This window comes from Asterias rubens, chromosome 19 (assembly GCF_902459465.1).
Source record: "Asterias rubens chromosome 19, eAstRub1.3, whole genome shotgun sequence".
Classification (NCBI taxonomy): domain Eukaryota; kingdom Metazoa; phylum Echinodermata; class Asteroidea; order Forcipulatida; family Asteriidae; genus Asterias; species Asterias rubens.
Window position 1 is genome coordinate 5,175,786 of NC_047080.1, and position 13,992 is coordinate 5,189,777.

The window sequence follows — 13,992 nt, forward strand, 5'->3', positions numbered from 1 at the left end:
TCAAGGACTTAAAAGGGGTTATGGTTTCCTGTCCCACTCCCAGATGCTTTTAGTCACATACTACATCCAGCCTTCTTACTGTGATTTCATCAACCGTAACTTTCTTGTATATATATATCAGATAAACTGCTTTTCCTCTTAAGATGAATTTATAAAGTCGTTGGTGCTCTGAAAGCTCACACATTTTTTTTATTTTTTTTATTAGGTAGTCTTTAAAGGGTGGCTGCAGTGTTTTTTTTAATAATTTAAACGATTAAACATGACTTTTTAAACCTGAAATATTTTTATATATTTCTTATTAAATGCGCAAGTATTTTAAAAATGGTTCTCAAGAGATTAGGGGAACCCACCCTGCCCCTAAAAGGGAGCCTTTCATTTGCATAAACATGACGTCATGTCGGTAACCCGAGCCGTGGGCCTCCTGGCTGTGTGCATATATAGATGTGTGCACTGTGTGGCCTGGTACCTATAGGCGCGTGTAGTTAGGGACCAGACTCTTTTTGCCGACGATATGTTTGAATTCCCGACGTGACGTCGATGGTAGGGGGGCGGTTACAATCCACAAAAGGGGGGGGCATGACTTATTGATGTTCAATACATATATTAGAAATAAATGACAGCAAAATTAACTGTTTTATTTTAATTCACTGCAGCATCCCTTTAAGTGATATAACTAGCTTCCTTGTTTGTCAAAAGCATTTAGAAATAATTATGTTTCAAAAGTATTTGTCAACAAATATTTTGTTGATTGTCTGAGAAAGGAATAAATAACAGTATGCTGACCTTGAACAACAACGGTGATTTCCCTGGTATCCGAACCAGCATTGTTCTGTACCAAGCAGAGATAGGTACCAGCGTCCGTCTCAGCTACACCATTAATAGCTAGCGATCCTGACTGTAACTGAGTAAAGCGACCGATTTCATAGTCGATTCTTCGTCCGGATTTCTCCCAGGTATGGACCGGCGTTGGGATTCCGACGGCTTCACAGGGGAGGGTGATGGAATCACCAATGAAGCCTTTGATGACGTCTGGTCCATTTCCGATTCGTGGAGCAACTTAACGACAGAAAAGAAATATTATGAAATAAATCCACTGAAAAACAATGTAGGAGAATCATTCAAAAACCTGTTGATTTACAAACAATTTTATTTTCTTTCAGATGCCAGTTTTAAAAGATCAAAAATTTCTCCAACTTATAAATTAATTTAACAACAGCTTTCTACAAGCATGAATTCTGGGCCAAACATCAAAAAGACAACATGCAAAAACTTGCATAGCTCAAAAAAATTATGCTTAGCAGAAACATTGAGCTAAGCTCTACCACCAATTAATCTCCAGGCAATACCTAAACATGCTTAGCAGAAACATTGAGCTAAGCTCTACCACCAATTAATCTCCAGGCAATACCTAAACATGCTTAGCAAAAACATTGAGCTAAGCTCTACCACCAATTAATCTCCAGGCAATACCTAAACATGCTTAGCAGAAACATTGAGCTAAGCTCTACCACCAATTAATCTCCAGGCAATACCTAAACATGCTTAGCAGAAACATTGAGCTAAGCTCTACCACCAATTAATCTCCCGTATTTGAAACTTTTGCAAGGTGGGAGTATAAACAAGTGTGGTTTGCGGTAGCACCATGTGTAAATCTCTTTTGAGTAATGTGCCATTTGTAATTGGTATCCTGTTTAGATAACTTACCCATTACATTAACCATCATAGATCTTGTAGTATTACCAGCTATATTCATAGCCACACATTCATAAACACCAGAGTCCGATACTTTAGCTGCTGGGATCTCCAAGGAATGATCATGTTGGATGTAGTTCTCATTATCGATGTACAAATCAGTGCCATCTTTCCTCCAGACGATTGTAGGAGGAGGAATGCTGTCGATAACGCAGGGAAGTGAGACGCGAGAATCTAAGAAGACATCGTAATCATCCGGGCCCACGGTCATATCTATCGGTGGGACTGAAGAGGGAAATTGGATTTTACAAAAATGAATTTAAAAAAGTTGATTTTTAATTTGGTTTCAACCTTTGGAAAGTACTTGGGAAAGTACGTAGTAAACAGTGCTTTATACACATCAGTGTAAAGGTTAACACAATCATATTCTTCGTCCTCGATGCCCAAAAAGAAAAAAAAAACACACACACACACAAGAATCTATTTAATTTGGGTTTTGGATAAAATTAAGTTTATTGCCTTGTGGAAACACGGTGTTGTTTATAAATCTTTGAAAAAAATATGACCCCGTGTACAACCTGTTGGTACAGTCTTGATGTTTCGACTATGTTCAACATCCGAAGGAGACTGTGGAAGTGATATCTGTTTTTGTTGACAGTTAATAACAACAAAAAAACACAAAGAGAAAACAAAAGAGAAGCCCAACAACAAACCTTAATGAAAAATTTGGATTTTAAGAAGCAAAAAAAAAAGAAAAACTAAATAAAAACATATATTTTAGGAAGGGTACTGTAAATTTCTCTCACCATTGATAATCAGCCGGATGTCCTTGTAGCTTCTCCCAGCGTTGTTCTGAGCTACACACGTAAAGATTGCGTCATCATCTCTGACCGTAGATGCGATACGGAGGGAGCCCTCTTGTGTTTGGTAAACGCGGAAGTCATCGAGCGGTTGCCCATTCTTGAGCCACGATATCTCAGGGGGCGGGGTACCAACCACCGGGCAGAGGAGGGTGACCGGATACCTCATCTTGACCGTGTATTCATTCTGGCTCTCGAGGATTTTGGGTTGAACTTGAGAACACAAAAACAAAAATGGAAGTAATTTTAAGATAAATGATGGAAGAGTCATTGCTGACAAAAAGAGTCTGAAACTAAGGCAGTATCTAATTTGGTGGCTCCAGCCATGGCTACGACTGTTGCTAAGGGTGTTGCTAAGGACGTCATATACTTCAATGCACAATGACGCGGGGATGCAGCCGTAGTCATAGCCAATAATTCAAACATGGCCTGAGATCCAAAATTGAGGTATGTTGAATTGATGTTATTTCCAAATGATGGCAATTCGACCTTTTAGTGATCCTTCCAGTAAAAGATTTAAATGACTTTTTTTATTAGGACTGAAAGCAGATCAAAGAAAGGATTTCCTTACAACTGAAAAAAATATCAGCTGAAATCTTTCATCCCTGACAATAATTTGTAGCCGCAAAGAACTTGATAGTGTTATTAAGAGTCTTTAAGTACCTTCACTGGGGTCGCTTTCACAAAGATAGTCCAAACTTAGGACTTCTTTAGGGGCTTTGAAAACTAAAGGCTGGTCCTAAGAAAAGACTAGTTTGAACTCTTTTTGAAATCCACCCCTGGAGTTATACAAACTTGAGAGGTCCAAAGTTAACTCGTCCCAACTCGGTGAAATACCTACCTCTGACGTCAAGTTTGATAATCCTTGAGGCAGATCCAGCAGCGTTGAAAACATAACATTCAAACTCTCCTTTATCCTCGACCGCCAAGTCATCCAGCCTCAAGGAACCAGAGACAAGCTGAGTGATCCGTGGGTTGCCTTCAACGTTCAAGGGTACCCCGTTCTTCTGCCATTGCACCTGAGGGGCTGGAATGCCATCTACTTCACAGCTGAGTTGGATTGTACGTCCCGACTCGGAGGTGATGTCGGTGGGTCCTGGTGCTATGGAAGGAGGGGCTAGATTGGGAAGAACAAATTGGGGAAAGGTTTAAAATGAGTCTGAATATTTCAATAAAAAAATCAAATTCAAAAAAAATATTACATAAATGTGAGTTTGTTTGAAATTACTGTACCAAAAAACGAAATGTGGCTGAAATTTTGAAGAAAGATAATTAATTTTCCAGGTTGAACAATATGAAATTGAAAAAACTTCCACACTTATGACTTGCAACCTCTAGACACCAATGAATATTTCACTCAAGAAAAATCACAATTCTTTTTAAAGAATGATTAAAGCATGTTTAAAAATCTCAAGTGTGAATCTTTTATAAATTAGTGTAAAAGAAAAAGAAATGTGGCTGAAATTTGTCCAGAAAAGATATGACATCAAAACACTTCCTCACTTATGACTTGCAACCTGTAGACAACATTGGTACTGCCGGCAACATTACTAGCAATGCAGGTATATGTTCCACTGTCCAGCAGTCTCAAGGAGAAGAGGTCAAGGGTTCCATCAGCTCGGGTCAAAGATCGGAGGTCAGAGGGGAGGGATTGGTCATTCTTACGCCAGGTGTACTCTGGTGGTGGGTAGCTTGATACCTCGCAGGCGAGGGAAATGGACTGGTCTTGGGTGACTTGGAGGACACGAACCTCACCATCACCATCCAAGGACGGTGGAACTAATTGGAAACAAAACTTAAACCATTAAAATCATTTCTGATTGTCTGAAAAATAGTCTTACAACATTTATTGTAATATTTGAGGGTTAAAGGCAGTGGACACATTTGGTAGTTACTCAACATAAATTTTTCCTTAAAACCTTTCTTGATTACGAGTAATGGGGAGAGGTTGATAGTATAAAACATTGTGAGAAACAGCTCTCTCTGAAGTGATGTAGTTTTCGGAAAAAAAGAAATTGTCCACTAATTTGGATTTCAAGACCTCAGGTTTAGAATTTAAGGTCTCGAAATCAAGCATCTGAAAGCACACAACTTCGTGTGACCATGGTGCGACGAGGGTGTTTTTTCTTTCATTAATGTCTCGCAACTTTGACGACTGATTGAGCTCAAATTTTCACAGGTTTGTTGTTTTATGCATATGATGAGATACACCAAGTGAGAAGACTAGTCTTTGACAATTACCAATAGTGTCCATTGTCTTTAAACAAAGACAAAATTACTAGAGCGTAATTTAACGTGTAACCTCAGGATTAACGTGTCGATGGTCCACCAACTGAGCCATCTAGCCCAAACATTAATCTGGAAGTTGTAGCTTCAAGTCCCGCTCTAGTAATTTGACTTTGTTCAACCCTAAACTATTTAAACTTGCAATCAGGGAGATTTCGTCAATTAAAGAGGAATTATTTAGAATTACATTCAACATAATATGGAAAAAGTTTCCATAATCAAGGAGATTTTGAAATTGAGGGAGATTTGAGGGTTTATTTCAGAGAAGTTTTAAAATTCAGGAAGAGTTGACATCTCTGTAGAAGTTGAACAAGGATGCCTGTGGAAATATAGCTTATGCATTGACGTCATCCAGCGGCCATCTTAGTGGAAAAACAGTGACGAAACAATCGAAACGCACAGATTTGTACCAGTATTGGCCAATGAACAACCTCCTTTTGACCTCTAGCTGAGGGCGCCCTACTGAAATGACGTCATGTGCATAAGGTCTATGTACAAATTTATGTCAGAGTTTGTCAAACCTACAAACCCGGATGAGATAATACTGAGTTAAAAAGTTTAATCTAATAATACTTCAACAAAAGCCCCATCTAACGTAACTTGTATCTTAGAACTTACCATTGACGGTCAGAACAATTTGTTTGACTTGGACTCCAGCCAAGTTACTGACAGTACACTCATAGGTTCCAGAGTCGATGTATCGAGTATCAAAGATCTTCAAGGTGCCAGCCGTCTCATCGATGTCATACTTAGATAAATCCAAGTCAGTTTCTGAGATGGACATCCCATCTTTGGTCCAGTTGACTGTTGGTGGTGGGTAGCCGGTAGCGGGGCAACGAAGGGTCACGCTTTGAGTCAGGTTGACTGTGTACTGGCCTTGGAAATCGGTTACGTTCGGAACCACTGAATGGAAGGAATAAACAAAATTGTGACTTAAATTATTGTTCTCTCAAAGAAAATATATTAACAGTGATGTTGAACTTGAGATCAGAATCCCTATCTTTTCAGAAAGTTCCTAACATATTTCAATCGATCGTGGAGTTATTCATCTAAATATAATTTGTTATCAAAATTGTTTTGGTCTTCCTAGTCAAACTTGTTTCAATGATTTTCCAGAGAAATTCAAACATGTACCAATATATTTTTAAATAATAAACCACAAGGGAAACTGACTGGGTACATTTTTAAATGATGTTGGGTTGAACCCAAAGTCATTTAATATATTTTGAAATGAAACTTACAATACACAATGAGTCGGATAATCTTAGAGGCTGAACCGGCATCATTTCTAGCTACACAGATGTAAGTTCCTGTATCCAGCTGATCGGCGCTGTTCACCTACAATCAGAAAACATAAATCATCTCAAGATTAATCAATACTACACAACTCAAATGAAGACTCTGTAGTTCTCTTGACTGCCTCACAACTTCATTAGGAAAGAGAAGAAAAACAGTCATACATAGGGTACTTTCGATTAGCTTCCCTGGGTCAACCCCGGTCTGCCCCCGGTACGTTCAAATAGCTTTGGCGCCATACCAGGGGCTCACCTGGGTCACCCCCAAGTGCCTTGCTTGTGGAACGGGTCACTTGGGTCTGGCCCGAGGTGCATGATGTCACCACATGAGTGCGAGTGTGATCGTTCGATTAGCTCTTGTCAGGGGCTCACCCGGATGAGCAGCGCAGGGTCGACCCGGTGAAGCTAATCGAACGGACCCATTGATGCACCAGATCTCGCTACCATTTTCTAAGTCTTGTTCCCTTGGCGTTACACAGCAATCATGAATACTGATTTCAACAACACCAAAATGGAATCAGACTAGTTTTAAATAGTCTGGAGGGTTAAAACCTTCAATAAAACTTCAACAAATCAAGTCACAAAAAAACATACCCAGATTCATGATTTATGTTTTTTGACGCTATTCTCAAGTCATTGGGAATGGTGCCATCAGGCATTTTCAAATGTTTGGATACTAACCTGAAGAGATCCAGAGTCCAAAAACATTAGTTGAGAGGTTTGTCGAAGCTGCACTCCATCCTTCTGCCAGGCCACCTCAGGTTGTGGTACACCGAACGCTTCACAAGGCAACTCAATGGAACCACCCGTTAATACCGTTAGATCAATGGGACTGCTCGGCTCAATGCTGGGGCGCACTAAAAAAGAAACAAGTCAATTTTTAAAACTTGCAGAAGAGAATTAGATGTTGCAGATTGTTCTTACTAACCAAACAGACCCATGGTGTAAATGCAAATAATTGTTAATGGGGTCACATTTCCATCGTAGCAGAGTCTTTCTCGAAGGCTATCGACAACACAACACATGGCTGACAAGGATGCTAGTGTAACAGAAATAAGTGAAAAGAAGAGGTTGGTTAACCACAGGAAGTCGGGAACACAAACACACAACATCAAAGATGGGAAGAGGGAGAAAAAGGAATTCCTTATTGAATGCGACAGATAACAAATGTTTAAGTTTCTACACAAATACCTGGCTGGAGACATCTTTCACACACAAAGGAGTTTGTATCATGCGTCTATAAAATATTAACTCTTCAGGTACATGTATAAAGCAGACTTGATTGTAATAACATGTTCTTGATTTGATTGGCTGTGCCACAGCACGTTGTAAACCATTCCATATGGTGCTATGTAAAAGGAGTAGGTCTCATACAGTACTTCAAATGTAGCCCCACATACCTTTCAGAAATTACTAAATGACTAAAATTACTATATGAGAAGCCACTATTAATACTTTGGTGTTGGGATGCTGGGTATGCATTTACCTTGTACACTTAGGTAGATTGTCTTGGTTGTATTTCCAGCGATATTAGAGGCGATACAAACATAACGTCCCTCATCCTCCAGACTGACTCGCTGTACGGTCAGTGTTCCTGATGAGCTGACCACATAGTTAGGACCGTTGTTACGTAACTGTTGACCATCTTTAACCCAGTGGATTGTAGGTGGAGGTAGACCTTGGGCGTCACAGTCCATGGTGATGGAACCACCGAGGGTGATGTTTAGGGTAGGGGTGATAAGTCTGTCGTCAATCGTAGGTGGAGCTAAAAACAAGTGAAGTTACTATTTAGTTACGTCCTGAACTAATTCAAACATGGCACGCCATTTTGTGGAGTCAAGGCTTTGACTCCATAAAATGGCCGACCGTGTTAGTTCACAAAGTAAAAGAAAAACCATGCAATTTTGAGGCTTATTTGTGTGGATCATTATAATCTACCTTCAAAGCATCTTTCTCACCACATGAATTCATAACAAACAGTTTCAAACGCTTTCCACAGACTAACTTGACCGATCCAAGGCAACGTCTCCCTTTAACAACCAACATCCCTTACCTTTAAAGTGTCGACTTACCAAGGACATAAAGAGATATCTCAATTTCATCAGTGCCTGCTTTGTTAGACACCATACATGTATACGTTCCGGCATCATCCTCTGTAGCGAATCGGATGACCAGTGTTCCTTGGTCTGTCACGTATTGGTTCAGCTCATTGAGGGAGATCGGGGAACCGTTCTTGAACCAGTTGATCGTCGGACGAGGATGACCGGTAGCCGGACAGTAGAGAGACACGGAGTCACGGTAGATGACAGAGTAACTGGAGTTGGTTTCATCGATAACGGGTGGCACTGGATTAAGAACAAGATTAGATCAGATTAGATTAGATTAGAGTAGATTAGTTTTGGTTTATTGCTATTAATATGCAAGTAAACAATAGAAATTACAACAGAAACTGACTTGGCGTTCATACTAAACCCCATAAATAGACAAATAAAAACATAAAGAAAATCTCAAGATATTTGGTAGAATATGCTGTCAAAGAATTTTTTATTTTATTTTTTTCCAAATTGAAGTTGGTCAATTCCTTTGATCTGTCTACAGGATCTCTTTCCATTCTGCAACCTGAACAAAACAGACAAAAAAACAAACAAACAAACAAACAAACAAACACCCAACACCCCCAATTAAACAACTATGTAACTTTTAAACAGTTCTCATGGTTGACTATGAACAAGTCCTTAAACTCTTTTGACAGCTTCTACAAACCTTACAAGACTGTTTTGGAGGCAGAGGTGCGGGGGAGGAATTGATAGATTTCACAGGTCTAGATTTGATCTATGAATAGTTATTAGACTCGATTTATTACCCTTTATGGATAAGAATTCCATTTTATAGGGTGTTTATCAGTACAACTTCAAGTTCCAATTTGACTTCTTGAGTTTAAGGGCCTTTGTCATGCGAGGCAACATTTACAAGCAACTTGGAGGCGGCCAACTACATCGCTTGCCACAGGACCTCTTAGGTAGCACATGACTTATTTCTCAAACAATGTTTCATGATCCCCCCAAAAGTATGTGATAATTCAAATGTGAATGGATTCTCTTCTGGAAGATTGCCTGGAACTGGTTAATGGATTCTCTTCTGGAAGATTGCCTGGAACTGGTTCATGGATTCTCTTCTGGAAGATTGCCTGGAACTGCTTGCCTGTAAATTGCCTCATGTGACATGGCCCTTCTTGTTACTTGACGGCAAGCTGTATTTGGACTTTGGATATGCCAAAATGTTGGCCTCTTTTGGAGTTCATTTAGCCTTTTTTTAGGTATGGTGGACACTATAGGATGTGGGTGATGGTTTGGGTGTGTACAGACAAATTTATCCAAACTTTAAAGTGTCGTAGCATTGTGTCCGCCATATCTCAAAAAAAGCTCATGGATGTTAGGGTGACCTGATTTCAGAGTAGTTTGTCGATAAGATAAATACCTTACCATCAACTGTGACTCTAGTATAAAGCGTGTCATTCCCAGCCACATTACTAGCTACACATCGGTAGGTTCCAGCATCATCGAGCAGCAGAGGGACGATCCTCAAAGTGCCGCCGTCTAGGACTCGGAAGTGACTGCCTTGCCGGATGGGTTGACCATCTTTATACCAGTAGATCTTAGGAGCTGGGTTACCGATGATGGCGTTACAGGGTAGCAAGACTGTAGTGCCTATATTGGCGGAGACATCTGGACTATCTGCTATATCTGGACGGACTGAGGGGATGAAATTGGAGGAGATAGTTGAAATATTTGAAATACTAAATATTAAATATTTATATCATCAAATATATCACAACCCCTATAACATGCAACTTATCAATGCAATTTCAAAGTTTTACTTCGTTTTAAGAAAGTTTAAAAATGAAAATGTTTTTTTTTTAACGTGTATTTTTTTGACATCCCCACCAGGTCATGGTCTCAGTTGGCTAGCCACCGCTCCAACTGGAGTTTTATGCTGTATGACGGGATGAAACATGATCATCAACAAACTGACAACAAGATGAGGAGAGGGAGATGTCATTGATAGATGCATCTAAACTTGACATTGTCATCCGCGACAGATGTCTGCCAACTACTTGTCTACACAAATTGTTTATTGGCTACTTCTTTTCTATCTGTGAAGCGCCATGAGCATCTTTTTAGGCGAATTTTGGCGCTATATAAATGCTTTTTATTATTATAATTTGAGTATTTTGACCCTTTCTGCAAAACGAAGATGTACCTGCAGTTTGTCACAAAACAAGTCTCAATTCCAAAATAAATTTCAAAGAGAACTCGTCATCTATGTTTTTTTTATACCATAGTGGCTCAAAATCAACAAAGTACTTGATTATCCTAAACAAAAAGAAAAGGTAAATACAAGAAACAAAGAAATGAAACAATGTCTTGTGAATTTATGGTTACTTTAAAAGCTTTTTTGTCAAGAACACATTTCAGATTTGATGATCAACATTTGGGACCAGGATCTTACATTACCACTAAGAGAGTAACAAACCCTAATCATTCCACTGGACCACACAAAGCTATATCAACAAAGAACAATATCACCATTAATCAGTTACTTTTATTACACTGTCAATGTTTCTTATATTGTTTGGGTCATGTCCTACCTCCTCAAATTTTTCACACCCCCTAAAGAAAATGCCATGCGCCCTCGAGACACTTTCAAGGGAGGCTATAACTTAATTTCAAAATGACTTCAAAAAACAAGCTATTTTCCCAAAACCAAGATGACGTGCAAATTGCTGATCATTTCGATAGGACATAGGTTTGGAGATGATGATAGTGGAAAGCTTCCCTTCAAATATTACTTACTGAGGTGCTGTAGTTTTTGAGAAATGAGTCAAAAAATGTAATGAAAATACGTTTGTAAATGATTAAAATAATTTTCGTCTCATGAGACGAAAAATATTTTCATGACATTGTTTTACTCATTTCCCAAAAACTACAGCACCTCAGCACCTAATGTTTTCAGGGAAGCTTTCTACTACCATTATCTTCAAACTGTGTAAGTTTAGTGTAAATCTGTGTACATTGTGTTTTTTGTCCTACAAAAGTTATATAGACCCGTTAAGTCTCCTCTTGAAAAAGTAATCGTTTTGACATGACATTGCAAAATCAAACAATCCCATGACAGACGACGATGTCGATGAGAAGTTATCTGGAAAAAAAATCTGTGTATTTGGGAGTTCTTCAACTTACCGAGTCCAGTAATACGAATCTGAGCGGATACTTCATCCCTACCGTGTTTGTTTACAGCAACGCAAACGTAGGTTCCTGCATCATCAATCACGATATCTACAACAACAAAGAAAAAATACACAATCTTTTCATTTCTTTCTCCATTTGATGACTGTTTTACATCTTCCAAGAACATATAAAGTCTCTAGGGTGATGAAAACAAAAACCTAAATTCAGGAAAAAATCCTGATAAATCATGTGCCATGAAGAACGTATTTTGTGATAAACTAATCATGTAATAAACCACAAAGGAAACTGACAAGGTAAATTTTAAAATAAGTTTGGGTTGAACAAAGACAAATTTACTGAGTGCGACTTGAACATGCAACCTTCCAATTAACATGCGGGCGCTCTACCATCTAAGATATCTAACCCCATAGTTGGCGGTCTCCCTATGTTGTCAACATCTGTGAAATAAAATGTTCATAATTGTAAACAGTAATAAACATTTTCATTTATCAACCGAAACTTTTAAAACTTTTTATCTACCTCTGATGAGAAGGTTTCCGTCGTAGTTAGTAGAGATCCTGGGGTTACTGGCGATAGAGTCACCTCCAATATGTCTCCAGGTAATCTCTGGTTGTGGTGTGCCTCGAGCTAGACATGTCATGGTCACGTTGTGGCCGTATTGTACGCCAATGTCCACTGGGATGGTCAAGATAGTCGGACGAGCTGTGAAAACAATACCATGATTATGGTTACACTTAAAGCCATAATACACTTTCTGAACAGAAAAAAAGTTCACAGATTTACAAATAACTTACAGGGTTTACAGAAGGTAATGGTAAAAGACTTCTCTTGAAATATTATTCCATGAAATGCTTTACTTTTTGAGAAAACATTAAAACAATATCAATTCTCGATAGCGAGAATTACAAATTTATTTTAAACACATGTCATGACACGGCGAAACGTGGGGAAACAAGGATGGGTTTTCCTGTTATTTTCTCCCGACTCCGATGACCGATTGAGCCTAAATTTTCACAGGTTTGCTATTTTATATATAAGTTGTGATACACGAAGTGTGGGCCTTGGATAATACTGTTTACCGATAGTGTCCACTGGCTTTAAGGAACTATGTATGACCCCAAAAAAAAAATAATAAATGAAGGACAGCCGTTGATTTCACCAAACTCTTCCTAACTTAGGATTCATGTTAGGACTTAGGACGGGTTCAGTTCCGTATCCAAATACGTAGGACGCATTGAACCCATCCTAAGTAAGGCAAGTTACTCGTCCTAACTCGAGTTACATGTAGGATTAATCCTAGCATTTCATGAAATCGGCTGCAGGAGAGTTAAGGCGCGCGATCAAAACAGAAACAATTTGGCAACCTTCAGATGGTTTGCCTAACGGTTCGAGGTAGAAACGGTTCCACAGCATTTGCCAAATGGTAAGGATCATTTGTGTAAGGCCCTGGAGGATTATTAGTAACGAAACAAATTAGCGACAGCTGAGCATTGATCTCAAGACCAGCTGACACTCCCTTGATAGCTCAAACCAAAGTAAAGTTTCAGTTCTTTTGTCTGAGAATGCTTCTTAAGATGGGTGATGAAACAAGGTGTGAAATGGTTGCTTTCAGATTCCAAAACGGTTGAAGCCGAAACAAATAACAGTTTCGGGCAATCGTTCCACGCTTGCCGAACTGTTTCTATTAGGACTGCACCTAAGGCCAAGTTGTTATGTGTTCATCTACAATGTGAGTGAGTTGCACTAATATCAACCACTCCCTAAAGCATCATTCAGGAGTTATTATTATTTAAAGAGTTTACGTAATACAGATGTATGGAAGTAAGAGCTTTGCCTGGTTTCACTAAGCACAAAACACTGGGCTTAACACACAATGGGTTTCCCGGCCACCTGGCCACGGATTCACGGCCCTAGATCTAAACAAATCAGTCACATGCTATACCTCCAACTTCTAGATTCACTGTATCTGAATCACTCCCTGCATCGTTAGTCACCACACAGATATAATCCCCTCGATCAATTGCCTGCACCGAGGAAATCTCCAGCGATCCGTTGGCGTGGATCGTGATGAAATTCATGGCACTGAGATCATGGCCATCTTTGTACCATGTGGTCTTGGGAGGCGGGATACCAGTTGATGGACAGTGAAGGAACGTCGAGGCGGCACCGGGTGCGGCAAGCTTCATATGAGTGGTCATGGCGATGACTGGCTTCTCTGTTAGATTGAAAGATAGGAAGGTTTAGGTTAGTTTTACCATCGTCAGGATCCTGCCCTTAACTGATCTTGGAGGGCTAAGGACAAATTCTCGACTAGAGGCTAAAATTTGCTCAACATATTTTTTTAACACGAGTACCAGTTAATATAGGCCACTAGTTGAAAAATGGTCTTTGTGCATACTTTGCCCATGACAGCAGGCTCTGCTCACTAAACCCATTATTATCTGAAAGGTGCGCAAACCGCAAACTACCATATAGTTTTGTTGCCACCTTGCATATAAAACTCTCCTTTTGAAGCAAATATTTATGCTTCCCTCGCCTCAGTTCATTTGAAAATAGCCCTTACCAACAAGTGACCTCAATCCTCAACTCTCAGATAAACAAACGTTATCA

General features: G+C 39.4%; 1 protein-coding gene across 3 annotated transcripts in view; it reads right to left on the reverse strand.

Annotated features, from left to right (window-relative positions):
• LOC117303191 (hemicentin-1-like) overlaps positions 1–13,992 on the reverse strand; it is a 95,437-nt gene that overhangs the window by 42,325 nt on the left and 39,120 nt on the right. For all 3 annotated transcript variants that reach the window (XM_033787324.1, XM_033787325.1, XM_033787323.1), the window contains exons 11-24: positions 13,325–13,597; positions 11,902–12,084; positions 11,374–11,469; positions 9,616–9,885; positions 8,206–8,478; positions 7,620–7,898; positions 6,815–6,990; positions 6,080–6,176; positions 5,457–5,741; positions 4,056–4,331; positions 3,394–3,669; positions 2,499–2,765; positions 1,705–1,977; positions 784–1,056 (exon numbers count right to left, since the gene is read on the reverse strand). In XM_033787324.1, coding sequence (XP_033643215.1) covers positions 784–1,056; positions 1,705–1,977; positions 2,499–2,765; positions 3,394–3,669; positions 4,056–4,331; positions 5,457–5,741; positions 6,080–6,176; positions 6,815–6,990; positions 7,620–7,898; positions 8,206–8,478; positions 9,616–9,885; positions 11,374–11,469; positions 11,902–12,084; positions 13,325–13,597 — 3,297 coding nt within the window. The remainder of the gene's footprint in view (positions 1–783; positions 1,057–1,704; positions 1,978–2,498; positions 2,766–3,393; positions 3,670–4,055; positions 4,332–5,456; positions 5,742–6,079; positions 6,177–6,814; positions 6,991–7,619; positions 7,899–8,205; positions 8,479–9,615; positions 9,886–11,373; positions 11,470–11,901; positions 12,085–13,324; positions 13,598–13,992) is intronic.